This window comes from Corapipo altera, unplaced genomic scaffold (genome assembly GCF_003945725.1).
Source record: "Corapipo altera isolate COAL_440 unplaced genomic scaffold, ASM394572v1 76, whole genome shotgun sequence".
Taxonomy (NCBI): Eukaryota; Metazoa; Chordata; class Aves; order Passeriformes; family Pipridae; genus Corapipo; species Corapipo altera.
This window is the reverse complement of record NW_020884964.1, coordinates 399,812-417,643: the sequence shown is the minus strand read 5'-3', so window position 1 is coordinate 417,643 and position 17,832 is coordinate 399,812. Positions and strand designations below refer to the sequence as shown.

At 50.1% G+C, this 17,832-nt stretch overlaps 1 protein-coding gene across 11 annotated transcripts; it reads left to right on the top strand.

Annotated features, from left to right (window-relative positions):
* Positions 1-99: 99 nt before the first annotated feature.
* Positions 100-17,327, top strand: NINL (ninein like). Of its 11 annotated transcripts, none has more exons than XM_027664668.1 (16): positions 100-214; positions 2,348-2,438; positions 2,792-2,928; positions 3,012-3,149; positions 3,416-3,554; positions 4,674-4,784; positions 5,397-5,486; positions 5,986-5,994; positions 7,602-7,698; positions 8,169-8,299; positions 9,361-9,689; positions 13,010-13,079; positions 14,198-14,449; positions 15,448-15,660; positions 16,457-16,573; positions 16,666-17,327. In XM_027664668.1, exons 3-16 carry the CDS (start codon positions 2,807-2,809, stop codon positions 16,852-16,854), a joined length of 2,007 nt encoding a protein of 668 aa, XP_027520469.1. In that variant the 5' UTR covers positions 100-214; positions 2,348-2,438; positions 2,792-2,806; the 3' UTR covers positions 16,855-17,327. The 11 variants fall into 11 exon arrangements, with proteins under 11 accessions (XP_027520469.1, XP_027520471.1, XP_027520470.1 ...); XM_027664670.1 differs by having other exon boundaries at positions 2,348-2,503; XM_027664669.1 differs by having other exon boundaries at positions 2,348-2,601.
* The last annotated feature ends 505 nt before the right edge of the window (positions 17,328-17,832 follow it).

Sequence of the window (17,832 nt, the reverse complement as noted above, 5' to 3'; positions counted from 1 at the left end):
CCCCGCCCCGCGCGCGACCCGCGCCCTCTCTGCGCCTGCGCAGGGGAGGGGAAGGGGAGGGAGCGCGTTGTGCGCGTGCGCGTGCGCGGGGCGGGAGGGCCCGGGGTGCCCCCGGGGAGTGACGGGATCGTGAGGGCTGGAAGGAAGGGACCTTCCTTCTGGGGATCATCCAGCCCCACCTCACCTGGAGCGGGTGACACAGGAACGCCTCCAGGTGGGTTTGGAATGTCTCCAGAGAGGGGAAACTCCACGGCCTCCCTGGGCGGCCTGTTCTGCGCTCTGCCACCATCAGTGTAAAGAAATTGTTTCTCAGGTTCAGGTGGAGCTTCTTGTGTTTTAGTTTATGGCCATCGCTCCTTGTCCCGTTGCTAGGCACCGCTGAAAGGACTCTGGTACCATCCTCTTGACACCCGCCTTCGAGTTATTTACATGCATTGATGAGGTCCCCTCTCAGTCTTCTCTGCACTAAACAGCCCCAGCTCCCTCAGCCTTTCCCCAGAATTGAGGTGCTCCATTCCCCTAATCCTCTTTGTTACCCTCTGCTAGACCTGCTCCAGGAGCTTTGTGTCTCTTGTCCTGAGGAGCCCAGAACTGGACACAGCTCTCCAGGTGATCCTCACCATGGCCAAGTAGAGGGGCAGGATCACCTCCCTCGACCTGCTGGCCGCTCTCTTCCCGATGTGCCCCAGGAAAAGCATCCAGGGGCTGGATAGGAAGGTGGGTGCAGGTTGGTTGTGTTCTTTAGAACACCCTGGAATGCAGGATGGAGGCGACACCTGGGTTTTCACTCCCATTTGGTTTCCCTGTGTGGTGTGTGTTTCCCCTGGAACTCCGTACCTGGGATATCCAGCATGCCATGCCCATGTGGAAGCCAAGTGTCCAGCCCCAGGAACACCCCAGGTGGTTTGCACGGGGTGGGGGAGGAGAAATGTGCTGGCTGGCAGCCTCATGTCACCTCCTCTGCCAGCCCAGGGGTGTCAAGAGAGGGTTGATTTGCCAACCTGAGGTGGGACAAGGCAATGGACTGAGATGTAGGGGTTCTCAGCAGAGACCAAAGAAGGATCCAAACTTTCCACTGCCTTTCCTCAGCCGATTCCTTCTCCACTGTTCTGTCCATGTTGTTCAAGCAGCTGGGATCCAGTTTTCACGGATCTGATCTCTGGGTTCTTTTGAGGGGCAGAGAGTTTGGATGTGGGCATACTGCACCCCCCTGTCCTTCTCAAAGAGCGTTTTTAAACTATGTTCCATTTGCACTGTAGAAGAGATGGGATTTAAGAAACAGTTTGGGTGCTTCAAATTCCTGCAGCTGGTGAATTTCTCTTGGTCTCGTCTCTTGGGAAGGCACAGATTTATTGACTAAACTGGAAAAGCATGGAGATGGAAGAGCTTTGAGGAGTTGCAGTTTGGCTTGTTCAGCCATACAACTACATTTTGCACGACAAGTCAATGTCTCTTAAGTAGCCAAGACTTAGCACTCCACGGGGTGAGTTTGTAAAAAGGATCCTGGTTGATGGCCTTGATCAGCAGCTCCATGAGGTGATTTCCATTGACTTTGAATAAGGAACAATAAGTCATTGCCTCATCCCTACACAGGACAGTTAATTCGTGTTTGATGTTTTACAGTGTCCTGCAGGGAATCCAGACACAAGTCCAGACACCACATGTGACAGAGATTGTCCTCTTTGTAGTGCATGGATCAAGCTTCATTCACATTTTCTTTGTTTGATGTAAAATATTTCTTTATCTTTAGTGCTTTCAATTCCAAGGACTGGCAAGGCATTTGCCAATGCTTTTGAAGTAACTCTGGTGGAAGTGAATCTCTGATTACCCTGACAGCCAGGACAGCTCCATCCAGGATCTTGAGCAAAACAGCTCCAAAAAAGAAAGAAGAGTTGTTTCAGGTTCTTTTGACTTAAGACTTTGACTTAAGGCTTCTTTCAAACCCGGTACAAAATTGGTGCTTTTGGAGTTATCAGTTCTGTATCAGGTTACTGCTTTTTGGATCAGCTTGGCTGAATCTCATTTACCTTTGAAGCTGACCTCAAGGCAATTTTAGACTCTAGGTCAAACAAAACGTTGGCTGAAAGTCCCCATCTGGCAGTTGTCACTGTAAACTCTGTAGCTTTCAGTGTTGGTTTTTCTGTGGCTTCTGAGTGTTCACCAAAACCTTCTCATTGTAGTTGCCTTAAGGGCAGCTCAGAACATCTCCTTCCTGGCAGCTTGGGCTTGCTTCTAAAATGTTCTTCAATATTGATTTGATCTGTGAAGTTTCCTTTCGGTATGGAAAGCTTCAGTTTTTCTCTGCCAGTTTTTCCCCACTGACTTGTCTCTGCTGTTTTCCCCTCAGTGTCAGAGGGTAACGTGCAGGGAATCGGTGTGTCCTTCTGGCCAAGCTGCGTGGGCCCACATCACTCCTCCATCATCAGCAAAGGCACCAGGTTTGCCAATCCTCAGCTTGTCACTGCCACCTGAGCCCTGGAACAACTAAGGGGAGATCCTCAAGGTCTCTGGTGCTGCCTTGATTGGTGGTGGTGGGTGAAGTGAGCAGCAGGGCCTTTCAGCAAGCAACCATCTGGGGTGGAAGAAGTGCTTGCAGCCAAGGTTCATGGTGGGGTGGCAGGGTTTGGGGAAGGGCTGGGGAAAATCTGGGGTGGATGTGATCTAGGCTTATCTGTGAGATGGGGGGGCATCTCTGAACGACTGGAGGGTGGTCAGGTGGTGTGACAACAGAAGTCCTGTTGGAACTCCAAGAAGAGGGAGGAAGTGATTACAGTCTGTGCTGTGCTTGCAGAGGTGGAGTAGCAGCATGGAGGAGCAGGTGAGACTGGCAGAGCTGCCTGCAGCCTTGGACAGCACACTCATGGTCCCCAGGAGTGGGCTTCAGCATGCAGCTGTCACCTCTTATGGATACAAACTGCAGTGCCTCTGGTGAGGGTGCTGCTCCCCCCAAGGAGGGCTCTTCTCTGGGATGTGTGAGGTGTCTCTTAATGCTCTGCTCTCCATGTCTGCAGGATCCGGGTGAGGAAGATCGCCAGGGAGAGGGACAAGGCGAAGCTGGACTTGGAGAAGGCAGAGAGACGCTGCCTGCATCTTGGCAGGGAGCTGGATGAGCAGTACGTCGCTCTCAAGCACACCCAGAGCAAGCTCAAGTAGGAAGGGTCTTTTTGGTGGGGCTGGGAAGATGGGCCTGCAGCCTTTCCTTCCCATCCCAGTCTGCCTGTTAAATCTCCCACTTGTTTTGTCAATGTGCTAGTGGCAGAAAAATCCCTGAAGGCCTTCCCCCGCTGTGGTTTCAGCATCCTTCCAACCAAGTTCTCATCTCTTGCTTTGTGCATGGTGAGGGAGGGTGTCTGTACCTTGTGACCATCTGAGAACATGCTCCAGGTGCCCCAGCCATGTTACTTTCTTCCCCCAGGGATTTTCAGTCAGAAATAGAAGCAAAAGAGCTGCTTTTGCAGCAAGCAGTCAGTCACCAAGCAAAGCTGGAGGCTGATACACAGTTCCTCCAGGGCAAAGAGGCCAGCCTGCAAGGGAGACTGAACCATGTGATGAAGGTAAGTAAAACTGCCCTGGGTGAAACATCTTCACTTCTTCAGACAAGGCAAAGCAGAGGTGGTGACAAATATGGATGGCTTGTGTTGCTTTTACTGGGAAGGACAGGAATTTTATGCAGAAGAATCATCAGCCACATCCATACTATTGTATTAAATACAGAGCTTGTCCCCTTGCCGTGGCATTATTAAACCCCCATGTTGTTTGTTGGGACTGGTTTGGCCCTTGATAACACCTGGATACTCAATAGCTAAGGCTATAATTGTGCCAGGGACCATGCCAAAAGCAGAGATGATGGTGTCTGCATGCCTGGGATTATCCCAGTTCTGTTCATTGTAGAAGTACAGCTGGAGTTAGCACAGGACTTGCTGCCTTTGTTGTCTGTGACGGAAACCATAGTTTTGTGAAGCAGGGGTAGAGATGAGCCTGTGGGACTGTCTAGCTCTTATTCTGCAAAACCCACTCCCATACCTGTCCTTTGGAGAGATGAGCCTAACCCCAGCCCGTGTGGTATCAACAGTGTGCTGTCCTGTTGTGGTTTAGGAATGGTACTGCCCAATTTAGTTCTCCCACAAGACTCTCCAAACCACACTGCTGCTCACTGCCTCTCCTCCATCTTCTGTCCCTTGGGTGGCTTTAGAGGAGAATTGGAGGCACAAAAGGCAGAAATCGTGGGTTAAGAACAATTTACAGGAAACAGCTATGAGATAAGAAAACAAACAGTAACAGCAACAATACTAATAACAAAAATGTACAAAAGAGAGAGTGATTTATGTGCAAAATGCTCACCGAAGAGCCCTGCCCAACCTGCAGCCACTTTTCCTTTTGTCATTTTCTCCCTGGAAGAAAGCCTTTCTCCATGAAAGAGAGTCCCTTCCCGCTGCCCGTGGCAATGGCATGAGGTGGTGTAGAATAACATCTGGGCACCCTTCTGGCTACTGCAAAAAATGACTCCTGTCCTGTCTGGAACCAGGAGCTGTCCAATTCAGGGTCTTCTGGGAGCTGTGCTGTGTTTGCCATGCTGCCAGTTGTTTCACAGCTTCCTGCTGAAGGCCTGTGTCTGATGAACCCATCCTGCCATGTCAGGACCCACTGCATCAAGGAGATCTCTGTTTTGTCAGCAGAACACAGAGCTGCAAAACAAGGTCACAGAGATGACTGAGAAACTGTCAGCCTCTGAGGAACTGGTGTTGGAGCTGCAGAAAGAACTCAACCACATTGTGAAGGAAAAGGTAACCTTTCTCTGTTGTAGTTAAATAGAAACTTTTCAGGAACTCATCAAAAAATTGATCTTGCATATTTTGGCTCAGTTGTTATGGTCTCCCCCTTTGTGAGCTCTCCTGCACATTGATGACAACTTGGAAAGAAAAAAATGTTGGCTTTTAAGTTAGACCTTTTGAAGCTTGGGGGGAAAAAGGATGAAGAAAGTTTGCAGTTTTAGAAAATTTTACAAATTTGCAGTGTTCAAGTGAAAACTTTGAAGTTTGGTTTCCACAAAAAAGAAAAGCTTTATTTTTCACAAGTATTGAAGTAAAGGGTTAGTTTTGGTATCTTCCACTCCTACAACTCACCTGGTAAAATGAAACTGGGGAAAGAAATGAGTCTGTGATCATCTTGTTAGCCAGGAAAGCTTGCCTGCCTGTAGTTGTTGTCTCTCACATGTGGAGAAAAATGTTTTTCCTCCTCTTTCTGCATCTGACTCATCCCACAGGTGACAATAGGAACCCTTCTGTTGAATCTGTGGGTGTAGCACCATGACTTCAGTGATTTAGTAGAGCTTTTGGCTCTCCATTTGGAGAGGTGATAACTTTCTTGATGAGAGATGTTTCCCTGTGCTTGTGCAGCTGGGCCAGGTGGAGCCCCACAGCCGGGAGTTCCTGAGCCAGAGCGAACGCTTTGCCGAGATTGTCCTGGAGTACGAGCGGCAGTGCCAGGTACACGTGGGCAGTTCTCCAGCAGTTGTTGTGAAAGTCCTGTTCTCCTCGGCACATCTGTTTGGCACTTTGGCCTGGGGGAGTGGAAGGAGGCAGCCCTGCCCATGGTGCAGAGGAGAATCCCTCTTGCCTTGCTCAGAGGAGGCTGGAGACAGCTGTATCCTCAGTAAAGCAGCCTGTCTCCTCACTCCTGCAGCCCTCCATGGGTTGTATCCCTTGCTGGGATTTTGGCAGGGGAGAGTAGTGGTGGATGGTAAATTCCTCCCTGCCTGCCACTCTGTAGCCATGGACTATTTTGTTTGGGAACCATGTACCTGTGTTGATAAGGACAGACCACCCTGGGCTCTTTTGCATTTCTTCTTGAGCAGAAGGAGAAAGCTGTTCTCCTTATTTGGAAAGCATGTTAACAGTGAAATTCTTCTATCCTTTTGTTTTTCCCTTCCTTCTCCTTGCCCCCACTTGACAAACCCCTACAAAACTTGCTGCTGGACTCTGCTAGAGAGTCAAGGTGAGCCAGTCCAGGTATCTGGTGTGTGTGTATGGTCCAGGAATTGGTGCTCTGTATGTTGTACTTCCTGCAGGGTAATGTGCTCCCTCCCGAGCTTTGGGCTGTCTGGGATGAGCACAACCTCTGTTTCCCTTCTCTCATTCTTAAATGACTTGTGTATCTTGCATGTTGTGAGTTGCTGAGTGCTCTGTGCCTTGGCTCCCAAATCCTGTGCTTGTTACATTGCCCGTTTGTTCCCAAGTGCTGTGTGTGGCTGGGGAACACCACTGAGTAGGGACAGTGACTTATCACATCCCTCCAGCAAGGGATGAAATGTGCACTTTCAGCAAAGTTGTTCCGTGGACACATCAGTCATCCCCTCTTGAATCTGTAATTAAAGGCAAACACACTGGAGCACAATCCAGTGCAGCATTGCTCCAGGTGGCACCAGAGGGTTGAATATGCTTGGTGCTGCAAATTTTTCTTCCTGTTGAGCAGCCCTGGAGTTGTCCATAAGAATGCTGATGGATGGAAAGGTTCGACCTTCAGGCTTCATCTGCCCCTGTGAAGGCGCCCACTTGGGTTTATCCTTTACTCTTGCTGAGTGCTGTCAGCCTCCCGCCCTTCCTGCTAAGAATGGAGATGAAACAAATTGGGTTTGCATTTGTCTACATCGTCTCAGTAATATTTATTAATTGGAAGTGTCCTAATTCATAGTCCCTTGCAAGACATCAATTTCCTGAGTGGCAGCACGCGGGAGGTAATTTGATGTCTGCTCAAAGTGGTCTGACCCCCAGTCCAGAAGAAGGCAGGATGCCTTGTATGCTGTTGCTTCCAGTACGGGATGGAGGGTGTGAAGTGAAGCAAGCAGTTTTCCAGCTCCAGACACCCACATAGAAGTGGCTCATTGCACTGGTGTGGCGGCTCATAACTCAGCATTCAGCTGTGGAGTCGACTCCTTGCTGCAGGCTGATGTTGGCACTGAGGTGGGATAAACTTCTGTTCTGGCCTCAGGGTGTCTCTGGCACCAGGAGACCAGCAGGACCTGCCTTGTGCTGTGCTTCCTATGGGATCAGCACCTTCTCGCTTCACTTTATTCCTTCTGCAACCTGGAAGTGTTCCCTCCCAGAGCCCTGTGGGACTTGCTTCCCTGTTGCTTTGTGTGCATACAGGAGTGCTTGTTGGCTAGCCTGGATGCCCACGGAGGTATCTTGAGGATGTAAATGCAAACCTCTGGGCCCGTACTGAGATCGTGATGTTTCTTATGTGTTGGATGCTAGCAATGGTGGCTTAGGTCAGGAGGGTCTCAGGAGGCCCAGCCCTTTGAGGTGTCTGCAAAAAACCCTGGTATCGTGGCTTTTGCATGCAGGGCCAGTTGCTTTGTGCTTTACAGTGTTTACTGGTGATGGTCATGGTAATCTGGGCTTGCATTTCTTCTGTGGCACTTCCAAATTCTCTCATGTCTGCATTTGCTTGGGAAGGAAGAAAAATCCCCCAGTGCTGGGTCTGGGGGAGGCCTCTCCTCTTTGTGCTGGGCCTGAGAGCAGGAGGCTCTGAGTACATGTGGCAGCTCCCATACCCTAGGGGGGCTTTGTAGCCACCTCATGACCAGTCTTTGGTCTTTTCAGGTGCTGTATGACCAGAACAGGGCGCTGCGGATGGAGCTGCAAAGGCTGCGTCTCCAGCTCCAGGAGAGCAGGGCTGAGACAGGGCTGCCAGCAAGAGGTAATGTGCTCCAGCGTTCAGTGCCTCTCCATCTTCTCAGCAGGAACAGAGTTCCCTCCGGATTGACTTTTACGTGGGAGTGTGGGGTGGCTTGTGCCTGAACTACCACTGCAGGTTTTGGTACTGGGCAGCCATGGGAGGGAAGAAGGGGAAACTGGGTGGTGGGGAGGAGGGAAAGAGGCATTCCCAACTTGAGAGCTGGTGATGGTAACCTGTGGACTAGGCAGCTAGGAGTGAACAGGCAGATTTTCACTGTTGAGGATGTTAGGGAAACACAATATAATAAAGAGGATGTAGCCAACCAAACTGTGGCTTGGGAGGTTCAAGTTGAGCATTAGGTAAAAGCTTCTGGCTGAGAGGAGTGATGTAGCCCTGGGACCCATGAGATAGATGGGGAATCTCCATCTTTTGGAGTTGTATGGACTTGACTGGATGAAGCTGCAGCCATTCTTATCAGTCCCGTCTTGTAGGCCTGTCCTTGCAGGACTCCTCTCTGCCAGAACGCCCCTCTCCAAGCCCTCTTGTTCCTACTTCTACATATACAGAGATGTCACTCCCTGTGGAGCAGCTGCAGGAGCTGAAGGTGCAGCTGGAAACCAAGGTGAGCAGGGTGGAGGGAAATGTCCTGACTTCTTGGTAAGCACAACTGCTACAGCATGACTGATGAGGCATCTGCTCCAGGAAGGTTGCTGGAGAGAGAGTTCAGGCTGAGAAGCAGTGTGGTACCTCGACACTTGGCTGGGATTATTCCATGTGCATCTCCAGCCTGTCTTAGCTGGTAGGAGCGTCTGGAGCCCTCACTGGCTGGCAAAGGCTTTGTGGAAATCACTGTCACCTTGCAAAATGTTTGTGTGGGTCTTGTGGGGAACCAGAGATTACCCAGTGTTGCTATCACAGTAAAACCAGCAACAGGACCAAGAGGAGAAGCAGCCAGGTGTCTCCTGAGGTCATGGGGTGTATCAGAGCCCTGTTGCCCTGGGCTTGCAGCACATTTTAACCCACTTGCCCTAAGGTGACAGTGTGAGCCCAGCCCTCTTTAGAGTTAGCCCAGCGTTACAGTGCTCTTGTAAGAGGCCTGAGTTTCCACATTTACTCCTCTTTTTGCTGCTGAACTGAGAAGTCAGTGCTTCTTGCTGGATTTCTGTTGCAGCACTGCAAGAGTAAATTGTAAACTGCCACACAGGTGACAGAACAGTTCAAGGAGCACAAAGCTGCTTACAGATGCTCTGCCTGCTTCACAGTCCTGCCTTTGTGCTCATCAAATCCTGGAGTTTCTAGTGTTTACAGGGGAGCTGTAGGGAGCAGCAGCTATCCACCACCACATCTTGGCAAGGGATCACTCTGCAGTGGAGGAAGGATGTGAGGAGCAGTGGCAGATGATGCCCTGACCTCTCCCTTCTCCTCTCCGGAGTTCTTTGTAAACAAGGAGAAAGGGGAGAACTGTGCTGTTTGCTGGAAAGAAATGGGACCCACTGGTACCTGCCTGTTAGAGGCTGCTGTGTGAGACTGATTGTTGCTCTAAATTCAGCAGGGACCAGAACTGTCTGAAGAGTGTCCTGTCTTGAGAGGGACCAATAGATCAACTTGAATTAGAGCTAATGGAGCAGAGGGGATCTCCCAGGAGCATGGTGCTAATATCAAAATCCTCTCTCCTTCCAACAGATAAACTATTACAAGGAACAACTAGAGTTAATGCAGAAAAACTTTGAGAGAGAGAGGAAGGACAGTGAGGAGAGCTTCAAGGCTGAGATGTGCAAATTGGAAGACCAGAAGAGAGACCTGGAAGAAAGAGTTGCAAAGTACTGGGCTGTAATTAGTAGCCTGAAAGAGCAAAAACATATGTGGAGTGTGGAGCTGGAGGGGAGGTTTGAGGTGGAGCAGGCCAGGGTGGGACAGCACCACACTGAAGACATTTGCCATCCAGGGCAGCAGCTGGACCAGGAGGAAGAAGAACTGAGGACACAGCAGCACCAGGACAGATTGAGCCGGAGGTCTGGCACTGTGCTCTTTCTGGGGCTAAGCAGGAGATTAGGGGTGCATCCCCTGCTTGTACCAGAGTAGGTTGGGCTGATTCCTCATGAGGCTGGAGAGCTGCTTTAATTTGGAAGAAAATCCAGGCAGTATTGCAGGGCTGCAGCTGTTTGAAGCAAGACATCTAAACTCCCTTTACATGAGTGCTTTTATTTCAAGACTTTAAGTTTCCCTGCATGTTCTACAAGCTTGTGTCAGAGGCAGTGCCCAAGCAAAGACTGTATCTCAAAATACTGAGAGATACAAGAGAGCTTTCATTAGTGTTTTCTTATTATCTCTCTCTTTCTTGGTCCTTCAACAAACCTGCCTCTGCTTGCTAGATCATCACAACTTGTTATCTTAAAAGCAGCAAAAAATATCTTAAATTTCTCTATATAGTTAGATTGGCTGGTGAAAGAGTGAGGCTGTCACTAAATGACTGTTTATCTTCCTTTCCTGTGCTTGTGATGCCAGTTCTGCAACATCCCCAGGGGCCAGAGTGGCCTTGCAGAGGAATTGGCAGGAAACTGTCCATGCCTGCTCCTTCCTGCTTTCCAGCACACCCCACCAGTGTCCCCAGGCTTTCCTCCTGTCTCTTCCCTGCTGTGTCTCCCTTCAGGAGCAGAGTTCCCCTGGGCAATATGGAAACAGAGGATTTTGCTAGGGTCATTATTCCTCTTTTAGGGCTGAGATATGGGGTAGATGGGAAGAAAGGAGGTGATGGATGAAGTCTGTGGAAGACCAAGGAAACAAGGCCAAATAACAGGAATACAAGTAATTTAAGCTGTGTTACCACCATCTCTGGTGAATGGTAGATGGACTGACTACAGTGGAGAGCTTTCAGAGTTTTTGGAAAAGATGTGATGGGTGTGAGTCTGAGAGGTGCAAAATAGTTTGGAAATTTTCTGTAAGGTTTAACTAATTGCCTTGACTTTGCAACAAAAAGAAAACTTTGTATTGCATCTCCAGCAAAAGAACATTCTGGGGCTGGCTGAGGTTTCCAAGCTGTGTTATCAAACCCAAGCCAGCAAAGTGTTTTTTATCTTTAGGAAAGATGCAGAGGCTGAGCATAACCAAGAGCTGTCATGGAGTGAATGACAGCATGAGGACAACTGTAAGGCTTTATTGCAGCAACACTAGTGTGAGAGGAGGTGATTTCCCAACAATAAAGGCTCCAAGTTGAGACCTTCAAGAGCAGCGTGCCCAGGAGAGGCAACAGTGGAAATGTAAGGAAAAAGACAGTCTCTGTGGAAGCAGAGTCAGCTTAAGTTGTAAGGAGGTTAATGAGGAACAGACAAAAATGTGTGAGATGCTTAAGCAGAAAAATATTAGAAAAGGCACCAGGATGAAATGGGAGTAATGCAGAATCCATGGAGCTGAGGGCTCTGGTGTTGGAACAGACAGAGTGTCTGGAGACTTGTCCTCTGGGGGGAAAGGAGCAGGTCTGCAAGACTCAGATGAGCAGGTAGACCAAAATGTCCTGTTGCACATAAGGAACAGAGAAGAAATGAAAGATCGTGTGATGGATGGACCAGTGCAGATGTCTGTTGCAGCAAATGGCCTGCTCAGTCTAGAAGCTGGAGCCAAAGTGGAAAGTATTTATCACGGAGAAATGGAATCTTGATAGACAAGGGGATGTGCTTGGGAAGAAGGCAGAGAGAGCAAAGTTAAAAGGTATGCTTTCACACAGCAGACAGAGCAGCATCTCAGGACATGAGACAGACTTGATCTGGATGGCAAGAACAGGAAAAGAAAGCTCTGGGAGACAGAATGGTGTAGCAGCACAGGAGGAAACATGACATTCTGGCTGTCAAAATGGAGCTGGAGAGGGAAAGGACTAGGTTGCAACTGGGGCTGATGCAGCTCAAAGATGTGTACTAGTTGGAAAATGAACCCAGAGCTCAAGAGAGTGTCAGGTTGGAGTGCAATCCTGTATAGAACTGGTGTTTAGCAGTAGCTATTGGATAGAACTGTCTGTTTAAAAGAGGACTGAGACTCCTTCCCACAAGTGCCAGTATTCATAGACTCCTGGGAGACTGGAAGTACCAACAGAAGTGGAAGGATGATGAGCCTTGGATTCGGGGTCATAACTGTTGTGTCAAACAAGCTGAGTTCTCTAGATATGGCTTTATTGCAGCTGAGGGGTTGGGCTCACCACCTGGTGATCCTGTAATCAAGTCTTAGTGTATCTTGATGAGCCAAATCGCTTTGTTTCCACTCCTTGGCAAGACTGCAAAATAATTTTAGCCAGCTGGAAGGCGCACAAATTCAGAGTCTGGTGCTCTTTGTCCTTATTCCTCTTTATTTCCCTTCCTTTGAAGACCTGCTCCTTCTCTACCATTGTCTCTTGGTTGTCCCCACATATGTTGCCTGAGTTACTGGATGGTTGTTTTTCAGATTTCTTTTATTTCTTTACTGTCCTTGGAAACCAAATGGGAATAGACCAGACAGCCAGCATAGAATGCCAAGAGTAAACAGGGCTTTTGCATGGTTTTTTCACTCTGCTGTCTCTCCCTGCAAGGGAGACCTGTGCTGGCTGCTGGAGAACAGCTTGTTGAAGAGTCAGCTTGGAAGACTACAGCAGGAACTGAGGCTAGCAAAGAAGGGCAGTGAACACTATGAGTAAGAGAAGAGACAGCTGCAGGAGGCTGGCAAATGGGTGGATAAAAGGAACAGCCACTCAGGTGCATTTACCAGATTTCAGCTGGCTCAACCTGCCTTCTGTTTTCTTATTTTTGAGAAAGCAGGCACTCACACGCCCTTTGCTGCACACAAAGGCAACCAGTGCTGAGACAGGCTTGGCCAGAGCACAGGGCCAGAACCAGGTTTTGGGGAGGCTGTGGAGATGGGTATGTGTAGGAGGAAGGGTTGTGTAGCTTCTTTGCTACACAAATGTTTTGACCAGTGGCCTGTTTCTGCCTTAGGAAGCTTGAGATAGGTAGAGATCACCCACCAAGCCATAAATCTGAGGAGAGACAGGTTGCTGGTGTGGATGATCCCAAGAGTCTGTTAATCTGTCTCTCCTACTGTTCTTCATCCCATGATTTTTAGGCCTCTGACAGTGTTGCAGAACTTTGGATGTCCCCAGCTCTCTGCCCTGGGGTGGGCTGAGTCACCTGTTGGTGCAGAGACACCTGACTCACTCCTGAATCAATGCAGGACCATATCTGTTTTCGCTTGGCTTTGCTTCCTGTTGCAGGCCAAAACCAGATGTAGAACTACCCAAAACAGGGCCCTCCTCTGGGGAGCTGTGGTTTGCTGCTCTCTGGCCTGAAGCTGATCGTATCCCTCTTCCCAACAGGAAACACATGAACAAGTTGGGCAGAGAGAAGGTGGAGGAGCTGGCTGAAATAGCAGAGTTAACAACGTTGGTAAGAGGCCATTAACACTGACAGGCTCTTGACTGAAGGATTTAGGAGGACAAAAACTGCATGTGCTCATAGAGGAGAAAAAAATATTTGTTTCAAACATTCAAACCCAGTCTTGCTTTGAAGAACCAGCTTCATCTTATAACTTGTCAAGTAGAGAAAGCCTGTGTGCCAAAAGCCAGTGAAGGTCTTACAGAAGGGAAAGTATTGCTACGAAGTCTCTAATGAGGTTGACTTTACCTACTTGCAGTCTTTCTCCCAGAGGTTTTGCTCACTCCCAGTCTCAAACCCACAAGCTCAAAGGCCTTTGGACATGTGCATACAAGACCTGGCCAGGATTTTTTGTATGCAAAGTAAACAAGGTGGGCAGGCATTTAAGTTATCTGCTCTGTTCCTGGGATACCTTGTGACTTGGAACCACAACTTGTTTTTTTGTATGTCTTTCCTACCCTTCAGGGCCATCAGCTGCAGCAGAGTGGCCTTTGCTGGCCCTTGCTGGCTTCAGCTTCCAATAAGCTGCTACCCATTGCCTGCTTTTCCTCCTTTGGAATTGCCCATTTTCCTATGAGGATAGCAGAGGAATGGGATCTTGCCACCCTGCTGTTAGATGCAGGCTTGCTGACGTTATCTCTGCTGTGGTCTGGTCAGAACACTGGTCAGAAACTGCACCTTGCTCAGCATTACTGCAAGGGAAGGTGTCCTAGGGGTAACACCTGGGGGATGGTGCCCTTTAGTGTCAATGTGGTCTGTTCTTGTAGCCCCTAGTCTGCTTTTTTGCCTGTACTTTCACATGTGCACATGGACACATTTCCATTCATACTCTACTCTTACTAATTTTAATATTTCTGTTACACACCCATACAGTCCTGTGTCCCCCTTCCACCTCAGTGACCTCTCCCACGGCTGTCAGCTGTGCAGGTTTCCTTTCCTTATTTAGGAAACCCAGCTGTGCTGCTGGGCCTTGGTCAGCCTGGGACATGAGGACACTTGTCCAGAGTGCCCACAAGGCCCTGGAGCAGTGTCCCTGGGTGGGAACCCAGCGAGGGCAGTGTGGGACAGATTAGGTGTCTGTTGCCTCTGTGCATGATTTGTTTGGGTTTTTTTTTCCCAACCTTTTCCAGAGCGAGAAGAGCAAAGAGGAGGTCTCCCACCCAAATGTCAAGGTGCATCAGCTGGGCTGTGAACTCGCTGGGCACAAGGCTGGTTACAGTGCTGGCCCTGGCAGTGCCCAACTGCAGAGCCAGAGGCTTGCAGAAGCCAAGTGGCCACAAGGAGCAGAGGTGGCTGCAAGGCTGGAACACCACCAGAAGCATGCAGCATGTTGGACGGAGGTGGAGCTGCTCCAACAGCAGCTGAAGGCCTCGCAGGAGAAGGTGGGTGTCCTTCAGTTGGTGGCAGGGTGCTGAGTGGTCCCTGTGATCGCTGGTATTGCCCTGCTGGGGGCTGTGTTGGACACCTTCCCCAGTCAGAAAAAACTTGTCCTGTTCCTCTTTGTGGAGGACAAAGGACTCTCCCTCCTGCTTAAATATGTCCGAAGCCAGTTCAGGTGCAGCTGGGGACAGGTCCTTGCTGCCTATGATGTCCTCTCTGTCCAAGTCCTGTGCAGGCTGGCTGGGCACAGGAGATGGAGGCTGAGTGGAGGTGGCTCACACAGGGTGCCAGGAGCTGTGGTTCCCCATGGCTCAGCTGGCAGAGGAGCTGGGGGAGTGGCAGGATCAGGTGGGGGCTGCGCAGGGATGACAGCAGCCAGACAGGCCTTGTCTGAGGGAAGGGAAATGTGATCAGAGCAGGGGAACTAAGATCACCAGGATAGAGAGAGGAAAGCCAGTGTGAGAAACCTTCAGATGTGTTACTGTCCCTCTCCTGCACTCTACCCTGTGGACAGGCTCAGGGTCTGGCTTTCCAAAGTACAGCTTACCCATGTTAGCCACCCCTGGATAGCCCTAGTGCAAAGTGGGACCAGACCTGCTTCCCACTACCAAGTTTGCCCTTTGCTGGTGGCAGAAAGCAGAACACATGTAGTACAGGACATGGAGTACATCCCAGCTTGCCTGGGATATATCCAAGAACCCAGGAGAGCAGCCCCCTCTGTCTCTTGCCATTGTGGCCCTTCGTGCTGGGATTTACTCCCAGAGGAGTCCTCCAGCAACTCCTGCTCCTTGCTGCTCAGCAAAGGGTCTCCGTTTATCCACCTGCAGCTCTTGGTGCTCTCAGTCCCTTGCTTTGCAGGCTGCCCAGTGAGCACCACTCCCATGGTCCTGCAGGGTGCTGAGGGTGCTACCTAACCCCTCCTCTCACCCACAGCACACCCTGGGCCTGTCACATTGTCAGCTCAGAGCTGTAACCAGCTATCCACCTGTCTGTGTTACAGCTTTTAGAAGCCAAAGCAAGCCTGAGCCTGGCCCAGACCCAGCACGCTCTGCAGTTGCAGCAGGCTAAGGCCCAGATAAACAACATGGTGTCAAAGCAGCAGTTTGAGCAGCTGCAAACCACCTTGAGAGAGGAACAGTGCAAGACTCAGCAGCTCCAGGAAAGCCTCCACCAGCAGGCTGAGCAAACATGCAGGCAGCTGGTCAGCACCCAGGTAAGCAGGTAATTATGGGAGCTCAGTCAAGGGTACTGTGAAGGGAACACTGCTGTCCTGGCAGCCTGGAAGGCAGCTGTGTTTGAAGGCACCAGAGGTTTGAGTAGAAGATGCAATATATAAAGAACCCACATGGAAAATGCACCTACCTTCAAATTCAGCTGCAACTTTTAATTCCTCATGAAAGCAGTCACTGCCCTGCACTCAAACATGAGCCCTCCCCACTCAAATCCACATAGCCCAGACCAGGTATCTACCTTGTGCCTAGAGGAGCAGGAGTTATCCAGGGAGAGACTCTGTTGGCTCAGACTGGGAAAAATAAAGTTTGAGCCCTCTGTGTGGAGTTCACAGAGTGGGGTGGTTTTATCTCTGGGGCACTGGGCAATGGAGGTGTTGGGTTTTTGTGAGTTTGTCTTGTGACAAAATGGGCAAAGATAGAACAAATTATAACATGAGGAATTATAACAAGCAGACACAACTGCATCGAAGGAAACTATGTCTCTCCCTGGGCTTTTCTGGACATGCCTGGGAGAGGGGAGGCCACTGGCTTGTTTTTATAGAAAACACTGCTGGGAAATCTGTGCCTTGTCTTAAAATTCATCAGGTGCAGACCTAGAGAAGGTTGTACTGCTCTAGACACCTTTCCTACTGCTCTTTGCATCCTGCACCTCACCTAATCCTCCCCTGCTCTCCTTCAGGGAGTGTGAAGGTCCAGGGCCCTGGGGAAATGTACAGTCCAGGGTTGCCGGAGGCCAGAGTGCTAGGACAACCCAACAGGCTTTCTTGCCCACTGCAGGCAGAACACGAGCACCTACTGCAGGCAGCTATGGAGCAGGCAGAGGGGCTGGAACACAGCCTGAGGAGTGCTGAGGCTGTGCTGGCAGAGAGAGCAGCTCAGCTCAGAGATGCCCAGGTGAGTGCAAGAGGGGTTAGTGCTGCATGTTCCTCCCTGTCTGGTACCCCTGCATGGCATGCTGAACCTGAAGCCTCCTGTCCCTTCTGTAGGCCCAACTCTCCAGGAACAAACTGCTGATTGAAGACCTCCGTGGGGAGAACAGGGGGTTTGCAGTGGCCCTGCAGGCTGCTGAACTGAAGCAGAAGAGCACGGAGGAGAAGAACCAGCTGTTGGAGGAGCAAGCCTCAGCTCTGAAGCAGCTTATCGGAAAAATCACACCAGCATCTCTGAGTGGGTGATGGGACACCTTCAGTGGCAGTCCTGCCCCTGCTCCTGGCTGAGGTTGGTTGGGTGCAGAAGGGGAGGTATGGCTGGGTTGGGAAATCAGCCTTGTCCTCTCTGGTCTTGTCAGGATGTTCCTGTGTAGAAAATAGATAATGGAGAACCCAGACCTTTAAGGAAGTTTGTCCTGTGGATAGCTGAATTTTCCAACTGAAAGCACCAGCTTTGCTGCATTCCTCAGTGGCATAGTGTGCTGTTATAAGTCAGGTCTGTCTCAGGGCAGCCATCCCACAGGATTTTCTTGAACTCCAGCAGTGTTTGGTGGTGATGCAGATGCTCCCTCTCTGTGGAGGGTTGATGGTGAGGCCACACTGTTATGGCTGGAAAGCCAGGGCAGAAGGGCTTGCAGGTTCCTGTGTCTGGCTCACTCTGATCAGGAAGGCTGTGTAGTGGCATTAAAATGTTTGTAATATTACAGCACTTCCTGCCATCTCCAGTCTGCTCTCTATTTCAGTAACCTTACCCAACTGTTGCTGAACTTTCATTCCCTACAGCTCTTCTTGGGCTCTAGGAGACTGGCCCTCCTACAGCCTGAGCCTAGGATCCAAAACCAACCAGACCGTTGCCTCTGCAGTGAGCGGGACAGAGGGACTGAGGGTAGAGCCTTCTTTCAGTTTGAGCCTCCAAGGCTTGGGGCTTGATGAGGGTTGATGACCCCTACTCAGCACCCTTCAGAGACCAGGAGACATGATAAGTGAACTGTCCTCTTGCCTTCCTTGGTGGCCTTTACACACTGACAGTGAGTACTGCTGCCAAAGTAAGTTGTCTGAAAGGCCAGGTGTTCACATCTGCAAATACCAAACTTTTTGCTCTGCCCCGGGTGTTCCCCTCTGCAATGGAAGGTGCATCATTGCCCCAGTGCAATGTCCAGAGCAGAGAACATCTGCGCAGGGGCTGTGGTTGCCACTCCCTGTGAAAGCACTCCTAGGATTCTG

Coding starts and splice junctions, on each gene's coding strand:
- NINL (XM_027664668.1), top strand. CDS start 2,807: ATGGAGGAGCAGGTGAGACTGGCAGAGCTGCCTGCAGCCTTGGACAGC. Junction 4,785..5,396: donor ACCACATTGTGAAGGAAAAG/GTAACCTTTCTC, acceptor GTGCTTGTGCAG/CTGGGCCAGGTGGAGCCCCA. Junction 7,699..8,168: donor GACAGGGCTGCCAGCAAGAG/GTAATGTGCTCC, acceptor CCCGTCTTGTAG/GCCTGTCCTTGCAGGACTCC.